General features: G+C 37.2%; 1 protein-coding gene across 1 annotated transcript in view; it reads left to right on the forward strand.

Annotated features, from left to right (window-relative positions):
- The window catches only part of EXT2 (exostosin glycosyltransferase 2), a 71549-nt gene that overhangs the window by 37504 nt on the left and 16137 nt on the right, over positions 1 to 17908 (forward strand). The window contains exons 8-9 of the mRNA XM_008919742.3: positions 6363 to 6552; positions 16229 to 16395. Coding sequence (XP_008917990.2) covers positions 6363 to 6552; positions 16229 to 16395 — 357 coding nt within the window. The remainder of the gene's footprint in view (positions 1 to 6362; positions 6553 to 16228; positions 16396 to 17908) is intronic.

Here is a 17908-nt window from a genome sequence, read left to right on the forward strand (position 1 = left end):
CTTTTTGATTTTTCTAATTCACTTCTGATGAATTAGCCAAAATAATTTTCCTCATATAAAACTTATCAGGCAAAATTAAAAAAAAAAAAAAGGAGTGGGGTGTGGTGTAAGGGAGGGAGAGTGGGTAGCTGGAAGGCTGCTTTTCTTGGCATTAGTTAGACTTATATTGGCTCAAAATATTAGTGAGACTGTTGCCTGAGTATCTTCACTGAAGTGTGCATACAGCAGCAGTACAGGAGGGTGTTTTTCCAGGAGGGAGTATAAGGTACACAGAAGGTTAATGCATATAGGTTTAAATCCATACTTAGTACGTTGCACTGGGGAGGTGATCCAAGCACATTTATGTGTTTGTATGGGTTGACTGAAAACTGTTGGCCTTTCTAAAGAAAAAAAAAAAGTTATAAAGTGGATTATTTTTCTACTCATTCACTGTCCTGTAGAGGAAATGGAAAACTAGAAACATATAACATGCTAATATGTTATGGAATAGTATTTTGAATAAAAATGCACTATATTTCCTCCTTTTAATGAAGAGGAGCAAATGATACTTTTGGGACCTGAAATTCACTCCTGGGCCATTTGAGTCCTTTATATGTCAGACAGTCTTTTGCTACAAGCATGAGAGTTTAATGTCTTTTGTATTTTTTGGGCTAGCCATTATCCACTAGGCAGAGGCAGTCAGTTATGTTCAAGTAGGCCAGAAAATGACCAGTTCTATGGTGTGCATTTTGATGGTTACCAGTTTGGGCTGGATTAGCAATAATGACTTACGTTTGAGATGTGATCTGTTATCTTCAATTAAGTACTTTGTTATGTTCTAGTAGAGGTAAATTACTTCCTCACTTGTGCTTCTTTGTAGATAATTTAAATTCTCCTCTCTGCCTCACACCTTGCTAATGTATATGGGTTTCTGAAAAATGAGTATGACAGGGTTTTTCCAGATTTCTTCAGCTGCTTTTATTGAAATTCTTTCACACCTGATTATAATATATATCTATGAAATATTAGAGGGTTGTTTTTTTTTTTTGTCAAGGGCTGCTTTTGAGCTATAACCTTGGATGTTACAGAACAGAGTTTAATAGTCACTTGAGAATATCGGTATGCTGAACAATAAACATACCAGATTTCATTTCTTCCAGTGAGGCAGAAAACAGCACTGTCATTGATTTAAACTAAAATAGCAAAATTAACTTAGTGCCAAAAGTGCCACTCATTTAGCAAAACCTAAATAGGATGTTCATTTACAGAATAGTTTGTGGGTTCTGCCAATTACCAGGCACTTGACACTTGTAAAAAAATTAGACTATTCCCAACCTCTTTGACTAGTATTTTCTAGCCCTCAGTTTCCAGATAATGCCACTGTTACAACTGTACTTCCATCCTAGTACCATTTGTCATTTTCAAAGCATTAAGTAAATATTAACATACACTTTTTTATTTATCTGTAAATGAGAACAAGCTAGCACCTTTCTGGGCAGTGCATGGTATTTTTTCCATTGAACAATATTAGATTTCTGTTTCTGCTGCATTTCCAGCTGCTTTGTGTGATGGTTTTAATCAACTGGATAAAATTTTGCTGTATTTATCATGTTAGAAGATAGGTATTCTTTTTATATTAAATAAATTTCACTTTATTTATGGTTTTTAGATGTTGATATTATGGATAAATTGAGTATACCACATGTATTTGGCTGTAAATATTGATATTTTTATGTGAGTGGGGAACATGATCTAACAGTTGGTTCTTTAACTTACCTGCCCAGAGATTAGGATTCTTTTTTTACACAGTGGATTATTCTACAGTATGTAGAAACTCCCGTGTGTCTTGTGGCTAATTTTTTTTTGGAGGAGGGTTTATGATCTTCATCAAAACATGAAATGTTGGCCCCTGCAACTTGGTTTGTGATTCTGCTGAGTGTAAGCATTGAGGTTGGCTCTGGACAAGTAGAGAGGGTTAATTCCTTTGGTTTTGCCCTATGACCACTTGAGGATGGGAAGCATGATGAAATACTTTCTCAAAGTATTCAATAGGAACTTACCATAAATAATTGGGGAAAAATAGAATAAATCAAGGCTTTTTTTGGTCTGGTAATTCATAATTGAAACCACATTGAGGTTAGATTGATATTAAGAACAACCCTGAAAAAGCCTTAACTGCGGTGTCAGGGAATATATCTCTGTTTTGCTTAGATGTATAGAAGAACTGCTTAACTACTAAGTTCAACACACTGCTATCCTTACCTCTGTGCTTTTAAAAGACAGTGAGCTGTTGTTCAGACTGTGTGGTTTTGCTAATATTTGGTTTATAACAAGCCATCCAGGTGTTGAAAATAAAATACACAGGGAGGAAAGCCCACTGTCTCATTCATGGGAGCAGTGACATTTTATTCTTCTTAAGTGCTGTTGCTGAGTTTTTCCACTAAGTGATATCTGGGAAGTTCTTGATTCTTCTTTAAAATGGAACATCTTACCTTGTTTTCCTATAGACCATTCTGTGATGCAGTTTGTGGAATGAGTCTGCTATATCTTTCTGCAGGTCTTTCAGTGGTGAACACCCAAATCAGAAGTTTTGGGATGGGACTGAATCTAAGTTGTGTCTGATATTTTCCCAGTATCTTTGAGGCTCTGTAGCATTTTTGTGTTAGGATTGTCCATTTCTCAGTCTGGTTGTGCTCACCGATGTCCTGAAACCCCCACCTATCTCCCTTCTGTATCTTGCTAAGAGTGGTCTGTTAAAAACTTCTCTGCCAAGTTAAACCTGAAGACTCCACATCGAGTCCAGTCTGAGCCTCCCACATAATGAGAATTTAGCCCCCTTGATACCTTCTCCTTAATGTATTAACTTTTCCTGAAGTAGAATCAGGTTGTTTTTAATGACCAAAGGGGAGGACAGTATTTGATCTATCTATAATAAAGGAAGGTGCCTTGTTGCTAAGGCATTATTATACATGCACACTTGTAGAAAGCATGCACAGGACAGATGCAGCAGTCTGAATCCTTACATGTAGACATAACCATTCCTTTCTTCTCCTCTCTCCCTAACTTCAGGCTATTCCTAAATTCTCACTGTCACTCAGGTCCCACTGCTTTGGATTTTCATATGAACTGCAAAGAGCTGTCAGGCAACCGAGACTGTGAGACTTAAGTGACATGAAATTACTCATAGGAAACTGGCATTTGAACTTGATCCTTTTTGCCCATAAAAATGATTCACAGCAAGTGACCTATTAATCTTGGATTAATTATCCTGGCTCTTCTAATGATATTAGCTGGGAGGGCGATACTGAAGGGCTGTCTTATCCATAGCTGAGTGTCAGCACTTTGTCAAAGAAAGGTGATGGATGATCAATCTACTGTTGCTGTTTGCTCTCCTCTCTGAGAGTGAAAGTTCCTGTGAATTTCCATCAAGAATGTTAATAAAAATGAGAACAGGCACCACTTGGTTGCTTGAACAGTTACTGAGAGAACCCATCCCTATGTCATTAACCATTTCATGCTTTGCTACCATAATGGACATTTAATTAGGTTGCTGTTGAATTAATTGCCTGTATGGTTTGCTTTTCCCAAGCAGAAATCTGGAAGACTTTAGCAAATTATGGAGGCTTGAATTTGCTCGATTTCCTGCAGAAAGTGGGGTCAATAGGTCTCAGACTGTAGACACACTCTTCAGGCAGGCAGCAGGGGGTTGGCTCTTAATGGCACTTGAGAGATGGTTAATTGCCTTTTTGAAATGCTTTTCTCAAACGAGAGGCATGGTTCTCTTGTCCATTAGTGTGTGTCTACAGGTTTTTCCCTCCCTCCATCATCCTTTAGTAGGTGCATGAGCAAAATCACCTCAAAAATTGACTTAGTTTTCCTAAGTTATGACCAGCAGGGGAGAATTTTCAAGCCTTTCTGAAAGTAGTAAAATTTGGGATTTAAGTAACGTACCTAAAACTTAAGTTTTTAAGAGAAATAATGACCATTTTAGGTCATTTAGGTACATATGCATGTGCTTGCACACATATGCATGTGCTTGTATATGTATTTTTTTCTGTAAGTACCTAAAATAGTCTTAGATGATGGAAAAGGAATAATCCTTTTCAAAAGATATTATATCAAGCAAATTGTTAGGAAGTACTGTGGAGATAGAAAAAGTTTCTAGAAAAACTTCAAATGGGAGCCATTAATCAAGGTAGCAATTCTCACCCATAAGTAATAAATAAAACATTGTCCATAGATTGCTCTACCAGTTATTTCTTCTTGTAGGGCAGAAACATAATATTTTCTTGGCATTCTGATTATGATGTTAAACCTCTGTTTCAAGTATTAATCAAAAGAGGTTTCTAAAAGTTGTTTCAAGAAGCTGCTTGACATTACCAGGGTCATTTGGATAATAGCAGTCTTGGGGTGGGGGTTGTGTGGAAACAAGTCTGTAGTAAAGCTTTAATGAGGTGAATTACACTCTGGTAACATTTAGATTGTGATTTGCTGCAGGAATTGAAGCTGCAGCAAAATGAGAGGGTGGTCTCTGTCTGCCACCAGTCATCTTGCACAATTAACAAAGTATGTACAAAAGCTTTCATTTTAGAAAATGTAATAATCTGAAAGCAGATTTGTCTCTGTACATATGAGTTGCTGAAGTAATGGATGTATCTTTTCTGAATTACTAACTATAGTCCTCTGCTGTCACAGGTAGCCATGTCCCTTTCATGAACCCAAGTTCCATATTGTACTGTTACTATTTCTACATTATCCTATTATTCCCGTTGGGTAAAAACTAGAGCTTCATGTTTTCCATTAGGAACCTCACAAACGGTTTAAGTTGAATGCAGCTTATACCAGACCTGATAAACTATGTGTAGCTGAAGGCCAGTCTGTCTTTCCAACTATTTCAGGAAATCTGAACATACTGCTCCTAGTGACAGATCCTTGCCTGGAACATACCCTTAGACCATCCTGGACAAAACAGTGTGCCAATTCTGTGCTTAACTTTCCCACCTCACATATTTATCCCTACTTCAGTTTTGATTTGTTCATAGAAGGAAATCATATTCACATCATATTTTTTTCTCCTTTGCCAAAATAGTCAAAATGTTATTATGTCTTTGAGTAAATAAGCTCTCTATTCTCCTCATCCTTGAAGTTATTCTAGTTAGAGGTGTCTAACCATTAAACATGGGAAGGTGATTTTTGGGTGTATAAAGTAACCACAGACTAAATAGCAAAACAGAAAATTGCAAAGTTTACTTCTTGCAAATATGAGCTGATAGCTTTGAATCTGTAAAACTTTCTTTCTTCCTGATACAATCAAGCTTATGGTATGAGTTTAGCTGGAGATTTTCACAGTATTTCTGTAAACTGCTGGCAGTTACGAACTTCTTCTGAGTGTTCATAGTTTTTACAGGCTAGGATTCAAAACTTCCCTGCAAAACAGCATCACTAAGTTTCTGCTTTCCCAAAGGGTCTGGTTTTCCCCTTTGCTTCTCAGTCAGACTCCTGCTTGGAATGTCAGTTGGACTGCAAAAGTCAAAACTAAAATGCTGGTGCCCTTATTCTTGTCAAACGGTCCCTTCGTGCTTCGTCCCCCACGTTGTCAGCTCCAAAGAAGGTTGGCACATTCAGTGAGAATTTAGCTGTCTGTCTTGTCTTTTGCCAGCTGGGCTGGCTTCCTTATGCTGAGAGTGTATTGAAGTAAGACCTTTAAAGCCTTAAAAGGGAAGCCCTAGTTAAAATTCACAAGAAGCAGATAACTCTCTGAAATTCATCTTTGCATCTCATGCCTTGTTTTATTTATTTATTTATTTAATGTAATAGATTGGGGTTTTCCACCATGGAACAAACTCAGCTTTGTAGAAGCTAGTACATTATTCCACTTCATGCCTGCTTTTGCCCTTTTTACTTGGGTGCACATTTTGTACCAGGTTTATGGTTTTGTTGCTTTGGTTTTGTCGTTAATGCTTTTTCACTTCTGAAATTGTAGTTCTGATTAAGTTTCTCTTTAATGAGTCCTGACTGTAAATATAGGTGTCTTGAAATAGTGATTAGTAAATGAGAATAGAGTCATGCCAGCTGGATTTAGAATTTACCTTGGTTTTCCGTTTCCACAAATCTGTCTGCCTCTTCCACTTTGTTTTTTACCGAAACCCTTACTTCTTTTCAATGTTACAGCTAGGCAAAAATGAAAATTGAATTAAGAAAGAGATTGGAATAAAGGTTTTGAGAAATTTCTGAAGTCCACTGTTGTCAGAATTGGAGAGTCAACTTACCTGGTCTGAGCAAATTCCAATCTGATGGTTTGGTCCTGGCTATATAAATTACTCCCTACTGTGAAAAGTCACTTTAATCAAATTGTTTTTCTGTTTTCTTTTTTTCCTTCACAGAAATGGAGCAGTGTGAGCAACCCACTCTTCCTTCCACTGATCCCACCTCAGTCCCAAGGTTTCACAGCTGTGGTTCTGACCTATGACCGAGTGGAGAGCCTTTTCCGAGTCATCACAGAGGTGTCTAAAGTGCCTAGTCTATCAAAATTGTTAGTTGTCTGGAACAACCAGAATAAGAATCCACCAGAAGGTAAGACCTTGTGGTAGGTGCAGTGGAGGAAGGTGAAAGGGGGCATAGCACCTGTTGCAGAATGACTTCTTTTCTACTTCATTAGTATTTGAGGAGTATTTCATGGTTCTTTCAAAATAATACATTTGAATTTTTTTGTGGCAATGTTTTTGAAAGTGAAATGAGAAAAAACGAAGTAGATGACAAGAAAAAAGCATACCAGTGGTTGTGACTGCTAACTTCTGAATCAAAAGTAGCAAATACTATAGTTACAGAAACATTTCTGTCCTTAACTTTTTTGAGGGGAGTGGTAAGGAGAGGCCTATCTTTGATTTGTCAATACTTGGTTTTATTTCTCTGTAGACAGTCTCTTGTCACAGTGTACATACTACTGCTGCTGGACCATTTTCTACAACAAATGTGGTTCAAAGCAGCGAAGTAGTTTGAATGCTTGGAGCTATGAAATAAGTGAATATTTTGACTGGTGAAATGAAAACTTGGGACACGTTGGGTGTCTAAAAAGGAATTCCCACACCACCAGAATATCTTGTGAAAATGCTACTCCTTGCCCAGTAAGACAACAGGTGCTGTATGATATACTATGTTGCTCTTTGTAGTGTTTGAGTGAATCTGGTGACATCTGCATGATATATTAATTTTTTTGAATTCATGCTTATTTTAAAATGAGGGCACATTCATGGACATTTTCCCAAATTATCTAAATGTGTAGATTTTTGGAAGAAAATTTGGTTTCAAAGATATATTAATGACTCCAATGTGAACTCAGTGCTGTAAATTTCTCAATGAATTTGTTTAAATTTCAGTAGCTGAAGCGTGCTTTGTCAACCTGGCATACTGCTGTATTGTATTCCCTCATGCCAGGACCTCAGTCTCAGGCTGCCCAGTCCTCACAGCTTGCTGCCTACATTTTCAAACCCAAGAACCTAAACCCCTGTTTTTCTGACTCCTTCCGTGCAACCTCACTGCATGCTCCATGGCTGCTCTGTGTTTGACCAACTTCCTTCTTTCCCAGCCCTGGGCCACCTGCCTCATGAGGACGTGCTGCTCCTGGTCTTCTCCCAGGTTCTCTGCTGGAAACATAAGTCCTGACATTGCTGAATTCCATTAGGAAATCACCATGAAGTAAACGGGAGGCATTGCCCCGTGTAAAGGAAGGTAGCTAGGCTTGGCCTTTGGTAGTCCTTTCCAGTGCTAGACAGACACTCCAATGCTACTCATTTTATTTCCATGCTTATTGCTTCCTAGGATGACCTTCTTCCAGATTCTGAACACTAGTACTAAAATCCTGAGCACTGTGCTAGGCAATTAGAGCCTCCTCTTGTCATTCTGGATTAAATACTGTAGATAGAGTAGCTGTATATGAGCCTGGTTCTCATATGCTGTACATATGAATCTGTCATTCTCATCTGAAAATGTGGTGATTTTGTGGGACAAGAAATGTTGCCTTCTAGGAATACATGTTCAAAAAAATGCTGTGTTGTGGATTCTTATGTCTTCTGTAGTGTTAGGACTCCTTGCTTTGTAATTCTCTTTTCAGAGGCTTCAGCTGCTGCAGCATTCTACTGTTCACTTAGCTATTCTGCATAGCAGCAAGATACAATGTAAAGATAAATCCCTGACCACTTGTCTCAATTTACCATCTCCTAACTACTTCTCAGAGCCAAGCCATTGCTACCATTCACTTGGCTCATTTGCCATTTTGGCAACTTACTCCAGTTTAAAGCACAGTAGTTTTACTGTTTGCTTTAAAAAGTGTTTTGTAATACTGCTGTGCTAAATACCTTTAGTTTAGTGGGTTTTTAAATGTTTTACAGCCCTTTAGAGTAAAAATTGTTGCATATAAATTGATAACAACTGGAATTTTTGCAGTAAGAAGTTCTTTTCTAGAAGCAAAAAGGCTTAGTGCTATATTTAGTTATGTGATCACTGAATGCAGGTGGATTTGACCCAAATGAATTATTTCCACATTTCTCTTGAGTCTGAGATAAAGAAGAGTTGAAGCAAATAGATCATTAGAATGACATTTTCTTCTAAATCATTGTATTAATCTTGAAAGTTAAAGTGTGTTTAATTTTTAAATTAAAGTGTGTTTAATTCTACCTCTATTACTGCTAAGTCATAAACTGGTTAAAAAAAATAAAAAATCCTTTGCCTGTAGAGCTTAAAATTGTGGATTCAAGAGCACAGTTGAAAGCATAGGCAGTTTTGTCCTTGTATTAGCCTAAGCATTGCATTAAAGTGAATAACTATTTGTTTCTAGTGTCCCTTATCCCTTTATTGCTGTTACAACCATTGTAATCTCTTGGCCTATGGCTAGAGAGAGGTCAGTTTGATTAAATTACCTTGTTTTATTCCAGGTCCATGCAGAGCATTCCACTTGGCTCTTCAGCCAGTCTCTTGTTCAGTCTGTCTATTAGTGATCCTAATCCTAGGACTTCAAAGCTTCTGCTGTTTATAGCCTGTTAAAGCCAGGAAGTTTCTGATGGATTAGAACAAGGAATGAGTTTGAAGTTTGTAATGTGCACCACTGTCACTGGTAAAATCTGGTTTATTACCCTACAGTAGTATCTGCACTTTTATGGCTATTCTCTTTTAATTGGTTGTAGTAAAGCAGAGGTGCTTAACCTTCTAGAGCATCAGATGCTGTATTTCTTGGTCCTTTCCATGTAAGGGACATGTTTCAGTACATAGGCAGATCTTGGCTTTTGTCATTGCAACCCTTTGTGTGTTTACTTTGTTTTTCATGTGTAAATATGAGGGCTGGGTGAAGAGCATCCAAATTGCTTTCCTTAGAGAGTATGTACACTAAATTGAGAACTGGATTTAAGTTTCCTGGGATATTGCTGGCATAGTGCCACACAAGTGACATGTGGCTGCTCCTTTCTTTCCTCTATCAACACCAGAAAAATATCAAAGCAATATGTATTGGAAATAGAAGGAATCTGCCCCTAGGAATGGAAAGTTTTGGAGTACATGCAAATTCTAAAAAGAATGTTGGTCTTTCATTTGGGGGGTTTTGTTTGTGGTTTTATTTGTTTGTGTTTTGGTGGTTTTGTTTTTGTTTGTTTGTTTGTTTGTTTTAGTAAATGCTATGTACTTGCAAAAATGCCTTTACATAACGAAACTCATGACTTAGGAGGAAAACAGAATAAAAATTAAAGACTCTAATTATTGTACGAAATTTAAGATCACAGAATCACAGAATGGATAAGGTTGGAAGAGACCACAGTGGGTCATCTGGTTCAACCTCCCTGCTCAGGCAGAGTCATCCTGTGGCACAGAATTGCATCCAGAAAAAAAAGATTGTACCCCTCAACAAATGCAATATTCCATAAGATAAAACCCCTTTTTTACTTGTCCTCATCATTTAGTAAAGTGTAAGTAAAAAGATGTATTTGTCAGCATGACCTGCAAATGAAGTAATGGTGTTAATTTGTCAGATGAATGACAAGATAGAACTGTGGTCACTCTGCCATCAGTACTGCTGAGCATCCCTCAGGACAGGTAAGGGGCTGTAGCTGAGCTTGCCTGCTGTGCTGTGTAGTGGTAACAGGTGTGGGGGGTGTGCAAGGTGTGTGGAAACAAACTCCTTGCAAACCTAGGCCCATCAGGACAGATGCAGCTCTGATACAACTGACAAATTTTTGGTCATATTGGCTGATAAAAAAGTAAGCAGGTAAGAGGGGAATGGATTAGTTGAACACTTGACTGAAAAATTTTCAACCAAATAGCATATAAAAATGCAAAGTTGGAGATCTACATGTATGTGGTCTGGACATCAGTAGCACTGTTTTTCCCTTTTCTTGTGAGTTTGCAAGGATCACTCTTGTAACTTAGCATGTTTGAGAGCTGTCTTGTGCAAGTCTGAACTTATTGTTCTGTGTTTTCTTTAGGATCAGTGAAAAGAAACAACGCAAATCTATGAGCAACACAAATGTCTTGTGCAAACATTTTGAAGTTTACAGAGTGTTTTTGGTGATAAAAATATTGAATCATATAGGTGAAATAGCAGAGAGAAAATATCACACACAATAATGATTCTAATCTGGAACCTTAAAACTTTATAGCTTCAGCCTGTTCATCTTAAGTATTCTCTGGATTTAGAGAATGTGATCTCTGCTCTGTGTCTTTGGCTGAGTTTTGCATATTTTCTCTGCCATGCATTGTGTGCAAGAAGCCCATAAATCCAGCAGTAATGTCAGTAGGCCCATGACTGTGTGGATAATACTAATAAAAATATTAAAAGCTTTGAAATATTACAGAGAAAAAAAAACCAATTTTTTTTTCCTCACTTACTCTGCATCAATTAAAATAAACATTGTGGTCCAAGTGCCTGGTGCTGGGAATATTTATATAGAAATGATGGTTTTCTCCGTCAGCCAAATACTTTTGTCCTTTCATTTGTATTTTTCTAAATTGCTAGTTCTGAAATTCAAGAAAATAATATGTGATAGAAATTTCCACCAACATGTCATCACATTTGTTTCAGACAAGTGAATAAAACATTTTGTCTACCCATAAATTGTATTAAAATGTATAAATACATTACTGTTAGTAAACACGCAAAAAGCTACAAATCACATGTGGTAGCTTGATTCCTTTGTAGGTTCAGTTTTATAAAAATTAAAAGTATATTTTAAGGAATGTGTCCTTCCTATCTCGTTGTGTTGGTAGTAGTTCCTGATGCTAAGTTGCTGACAAACTTGGAGTAAGATACAGACTATAAGATTTATGATATTACTGAAATAATAATATTTGTATTTCTATTTTACGCTACTAATAGGCAACATTGATATAAACAGTTGGGGATAAGGAAACTGAGTATCCTTTGGATTACTATATCTTAAGAAAGCATTAACTTTAAAATAAAAATCTTCAGTGGCAGGTCTGTTTTTTTCTGCATAGTGAGCCTTTAGTAGTCAACACTGATAGGAATTTATTTAACTTCTCTTTAAGTTTTGAATTAATTTGGCTTCTTGATGATGGATTTAATGCCATTTTCCTTGGTTAGCTAGAGAACTAATTCATGATGGTTTTAGTCTCCCGTAAGTCATCTTACAAACATTTTGCAATATTATTTCCTAAGAAAGTCTAGAAAGTTAGCCTAATAAACCCATCTTAACAAAACTGGGCCCCAAATAGTGTCCTAGAAACAAATATTCTATTTTAATATGTACAAGAGAAATTCTGTGCATTTCTGTAGAACAATATAATCACTGTAATGTAGGTAGAAAGCAACTGTTTTGAACTCTGGACAGACTTTTTCACTCAGTCGTTATGGAAAGAATTCTGGTAATGAATACAGGTAACATGCTTGATGTTGTTGTTTCTGACAGTTTTTTGAAACTTCAGATTCCAGCTAAGTTCTGCCATTCAGTATTAGAATTATTATGAAAAAGTACTTAGTAGGTTTCATCAAGAATGTTCAATTCATTGCATCCATGCAGACTACTATCGACCACTTAGAATGAGCATCGGATAAGAGGTTGTACAAAAGATTAGGTATGAAAATTGAGTGTGGTGTATGGGATTCTGTGCAACTGCAGGTACATACAGCATGTTTGGAGATGTTTTGTGCCAGTTTATTATTGATCTTAGTCTACCTTGCACAACTTCTGTAAAGGTTTTTCCTTTTTATATTTCTAGGTGGGCTCCTTAGAAGTTTTGGGAAGTAAGAGCATACTGTGAATTAATACTCTGGAGCCAGGTTATCAGTCCTAAACAACACATATCGTTCTCTTCAAACTCCATATATCCATAGACTTGTATACACTCCAGAGAGCTTTATTTTCATAATTTACCTCTATCTTCTGCTGCATCACAGAAAGTCCTCACTGATTTTTTAGAAAATAAGGGTAGTCCCCAGTCCAAATATGCATTTTTATTTTTGTATGCTGAAAGGATCTCACGCCATGATGTGAGATTTCATCTGCCTTCCTGTCTTGGGCTTCTTTTGTCCTTGTCATACTCTGTTAAAGGATGCAGTGCCATCTTACTGTAAGAATAAAGCCTATGCTTTTACCTTGGTTATAACAAAGTAATAAACTGAGAATTTCCTCCATATATGTTTTACTAGTGCTGAGATTTCTCAGAACTTTCAAAGCAGTATCTGAAAATTCAAAATGTGACATCACAGAAGTGGCAGACCCTGTTTCTGACTTCTCTTTAAGGTGCATTCCTCCTGTGTGAAAAGAAAAGTACAAATACTCTTCTTTTGTGGTCCTTTAAAATAAATATAGGCAGTTTTAACCCTCCCGATGGATTCTAAAACTTTGATTTCTGAAGTGAGTTTGTCTTTTTTATTGACTTCATATTTCTTTTTGGAGTTCCTGTGGCAAAGCGAATTTGTAATAATTAGATCTCTGAGTGGAGCCTGCTGTCCTTTGTGATAGTCATTTTTGCCCAGACTGCTGAAGTGGCTACCCAGGTGTCACTGAGTTGTGACATCTCCCGTGCACTTCCATCTCCGCAGGGACAGCAACCTTCAGTATCAAATCAACCTCTAGGCAGCAAGTAGCCTTGTGCATTTTACATGCTGCAGAGTAACTAGTACCCTCATGTCTTATTCAAAGTTTATCCAAAATGCTTGCATTTTCTTTTCATTAGTTTAAGGCTAAATTCAGAAATATTATATTAAGTTTCTCAAAGCACAAATATTTGACAGTAACATACCCGTTGTTGAGAACTGGTCATTTTGAGAGACTTTCCAAGACCTTAGTAAATCATGTGGATTTAACGGGATTTACTGACATCCAAGATGAGTGCTGATTATAATTAGATTACATCTTCATTTTTCATACAGTTTTCATGACTTTTTCTTCTGTTACCATATTTTATGCAAGTGGCATGTCTGTTAGTTAGCTCTCAAATCACTGATTTTTCTGAAGAGCTGGAAGTTAAAAGTGTATGTGTGCTTGTTTTTCTGAATTATTATTTTTCAGTCCTAGTGACTCTTCAGTTTCAATTTTTGTTACAGTATGTTCCTTTGTTGCAGTTGGGTTGTCATTTTTTTTTTTAACATGCAGTAGACAGGAAAGGAAATAAAGCCTGAATAAAAGGCCACTTAACATGTATAAAATGTAAACTTTGTTGATACTTATAAATACAAATTTTTGGTATTTTTGGGATCTAGGAGGCTGCTTAAACTTATCTGATACCAATGCTGGGATTACATTTGGATAATTATAGGCAATTATCTAAAGGTCTTTAAGTAACTTGCAAACATTACACAGTCTGCAGTCTTTATGAGGCAGTGATTTGTGTCTTTGTTAGGTACCTGTAACTGTCTTATAAATGGGTATTTGCACATTATATGGTAAACCAGTAAGAAAGCAGTGAGCGGACTCAAGAGTACTAATTTGCAGTAAACAGTTCTGGTCATTCAGTGTTACTGACACCTGAGGTTAGGATAACTAGTAAGCTGAAAATTTTGGAATTTCAGTGGTGTCCTACTGAGCTCATAACACTATAATTGGAATCAGTGCTCTGAAACATTTTTATTGTGGCCCCAAGGAACTTGCTGTATCTCCCCAGCTGTTGGGTGACTGTGACTTCCATTGGAGTCCATCAGTAATGGGGTTGAATCCTTCCAGCTGGATACTAATCAATATTATAAGCCATTCAAGTAGTGTGGTGTTGTTTGAGCTGATGCCTCATGCCTTCTGGTAGAAGGACAAGAGGTAAGTAAAACAGGACAAGAACGTGCATACATGTGAAATACAGACCATGGTATACAAGACCACACAGATAAAGGTAGATTTTACAGTCTCTTTTTTAATCCCACAATAGAAACCTCAGGGTAGGAAACTGAATAAAAATTTTGCCAATTAATATCACACTATATTTCTTCTCCTTTCTTTTGGCCACCCATGCATGCCAATCCTCCTTTTTAAAGTATAGCTCCAAGAAAAACTGACTTTTGAAGACTTACTGTGGTTTGGAAATACTGCTTTGTTTTCCCCAGTGAAGCACTGTTTGGACTCTGGTGTCTTTAAAAAGTGCGCAGCTTTGTGGGTTTTTGAGTGTTCTGTGAGCTGTTAAATCTGAGAGGCCCAGTGGCAATGAGGATGTGGACGTTCCTTCCCAAGAGCAAGTTTTACTTTTGCATATGGGATTGAAGCAACTCCTCTTCTTCTCTGGTACTATCTATCTTCCTAGTGGAACAGACTGACAGTGGAAAGAGTGCAAAACTGTCTTGGAAGCAGACCTGATTCTTGGGTTATAATGGAATTGGAAGTGCCCGTGCATAATTGTATCATGTTGAAACCCATTATTTTTGATGTTGTCTGTCAGCCAGAATTCTTCAGATTCTTCTGCTGAGAACACTTCCAGAGTTTGATTATATGTTGTTGCTTAAAAACCAAAACCATTTTCTCAGGTTAGGATTTCTCTTATTTTGGTCCTTACAGTGGCTTTTTTTCATTGTCACCTATTTTGATTTCCACTTTTCATTCTGAAAACACAGAAACAACTATCTTACTTCTTTGTGCTGTTTTCTGAATCTCTGTGTTTACTTTTCATGTTCTAATAGTTTATATATGAGTTTCCTATTCTCCTCCTCGTGACAGTCAACAATCTCACCGTTCATAGTTTGAGGCAGAAGGTGCTGTAAGACCATTTGGGTTGACCTTTAAGTCATGAGTCACTACATTATTTTTCTTTTCAATCCAGTACCTTCTAACTTGAGTGCATCTTCTATAATAATACCCAGTCTTGTTGAAAGATAAGAGGTACAGAACCAGCTGCTGTCCTTGTTAACTTCTGCCAGAGGTTAACCACTGTTACTATTAAAAATGTCTTATTCTTTGAATTTGCCTGGCTTCAGTTTCCGGTCATTGTTTTTTGTTATGTCTTTCTCCAGTTTGTTGAGGATACATGGCATTTTTCTTCCTGTGTAGGTACATGTACATGTTAATCAAATCCACTTTTTGTTCCTTCTTTTAGTGAGCTAAACAAATTGATCTTCATGTTCTACCACAAGGCATTTTGTCATGACCTCAAATAACTTATATGGTTCTTTCCTGCACCATTTTCAGTGTTTTAATATGGTTTGAAAAATACAAACAGCAGAATAAAACAGTATTTTAGCATCTGTCTCAGTCTGTGTACAGTAACGTTTCTTCTTTCTGCCCCCATTTCTTTCTACATACCCATCTACATATGCAAAAATTGCATCAGTCCATTTTGCCCCAGCAGTGTGCTGAGAACTAATGTCCACTCTGAGCCTTTAATCCTTTTCAGCAGCTGCTTTTATTTTTTCAGCATGTGATAGAACTAACATTCTTTTTCAAATTCTTTATGACCCTAGACTCGCAGTCAGTGATTGTATACTGCTACTTCAAATTATTTTAGTTGCAGTTGAGTGAAGTATCTTTTCTTGCTGTGTGTCCTAAACCAATACGTATTATCTCTGACTTTTTTGTGATTGTTGCAGATTGTTGTTTTGGGCAAGCTATCCCCCATGTAGCTGTCCTTGAAACTCTCTGTAGAGAGCTACGGAGGTGGCTGAACTTCTGTCTCTCACCTTCATATGCTCACATATGCCAAATTGAAACAGGTGTAAATTCACCATTAAGACGGTCTTGTTAGATTTAAAGAAAAAAGAGTAAAGAGGCAAAAAGACAGGTGCACAGAAGTAAAGTATTATACTGAATTCTATTCTCATTTTTCTCTCTAGATTCTCTCTGGCCAAAGATTCGTGTTCCCTTGAAAGTTGTTAGGACTGCAGAAAATAAACTTAGCAACCGCTTCTTCCCCTATGATGAGATTGAAACAGAAGCAGTGTTGGCTATCGATGATGATATCATTATGCTAACCTCAGATGAACTCCAGTTTGGCTATGAGGTAAGAGAATTTCCTGTCTCTTAGGCTGTCCACTTCAACATTGCATGTGTATATAAAGTGGAGGAACCACTGCACAGTCTGCTGATTCAGATTGTTGCATCCCTCTTCACCATAACAGTTCAATGCTGACTGAAATATTTTTACAGATAGTCTTTATGCAAAAACCTTCCAGTTAAGAGAAGGTTTTTGGTCACTGGCATAGGAATGCCAAGAGACTCCAGAAAATATTGTATAATTGGTATAGTGGAAGCAGTCTGGAGATTGCTCTTAACAGCTCCAAACAATTTTCAAACAAATCAGAGGTGCTAGCCAAGTTAGTGTCTTGACAGACAAGTTTCAGAGATTAAGTGTTGGGAACAGAGAAGGCCTCTTGAGGACATGCCAAAGTAAGGTGGAGTGCAATGAAAAGAGGAACTGAAAAATGTCAAGGAGGGGACACATGGATCATATGCTTTAAATGGCGAAGCTTCAACAGCTGCTGTGGTAATGAGGGTATGGACAAAAAGAAAGTTTGTCCAAGTCAGTTACCCATGGCAGCACGAAGATGTGACATCTTCATAGTCATTTGAGTTGTTTGTTGAAAGTACACTTGAAGCAACACTGTTGTCTTCCTTTCAAAACTATGTTTCAAATTAGTTTTATCTTCCCTTTTTAATTGAGTGTATGACACACTCGTCAATCTGACATTGCTGTTATGTGTATGTTTAAGACAAACATGCTATATATGTAAATAAATCATAAACATTAGAAAATGTAATACCATGTTTTAAGAAAGGTTTGAATTATTTAGTCACATCTGTATATCCCGTATTAAGAGCAAAACAGCACTAGGCTTTGTATGTGAGAGCTAGAACATGAAACTTACTTAAGTGGAGTGAAATTATGAAAACTATTTCTCTAAAGGGGAGAAGCTAACTAAATTGACCCTGATGTTAACTCAATCAGTTAGAGCCTGGTGCTAATAACACCAGGGTTGTGGCTTTAATCCCTGTATGGACCATTCAATGAGCTAGACTTGATGATCCTTGTGGGTCACTTCCAGTTCAGAATATTCTGTGATTCTGTAAATGTGATAGTTGTCTCATTTTTAGCAGTCTTTAGTGGAGTTGTCAATGCAAGATGATATTTTTTAAAATATGTTGGAAGTATTCCTTTAACATGTATATGTATGTGGTAAAACATGGCTCTTTCTCCCTCTCCAGTGAAAGAGACTGTTAGCAGCTCTGTAACAAACTTTTGTCCTCCAGAAATGTCTGGTGGTGATGTAGGTATGCTGATGTAATAACAAAGATGTTAAGTAGTGGAGACAGAGGTTTAATCTATCATATGTGTCTCCAGGAAGGAAATACTTCCCTTGCCAGGTTAAGAGTTGCAGGTTAATACATGAAGTGTGAAAGATGGAATGAAGAGAAGACAACTGAAGGAAGGGGTTTTTTTGGCCACATATGCCTTCTCTCTATTTCGTTGTCTACACTGACTGTACTGCAGCAGCAGAGCAATCAGGTGTTGGCAG

This window comes from Manacus vitellinus, unplaced genomic scaffold (assembly GCF_001715985.3).
Source record: "Manacus vitellinus isolate BGI_N305 unplaced genomic scaffold, ASM171598v3 scaffold_6_pilon, whole genome shotgun sequence".
In the NCBI taxonomy this organism is placed as follows: domain Eukaryota; kingdom Metazoa; phylum Chordata; class Aves; order Passeriformes; family Pipridae; genus Manacus; species Manacus vitellinus.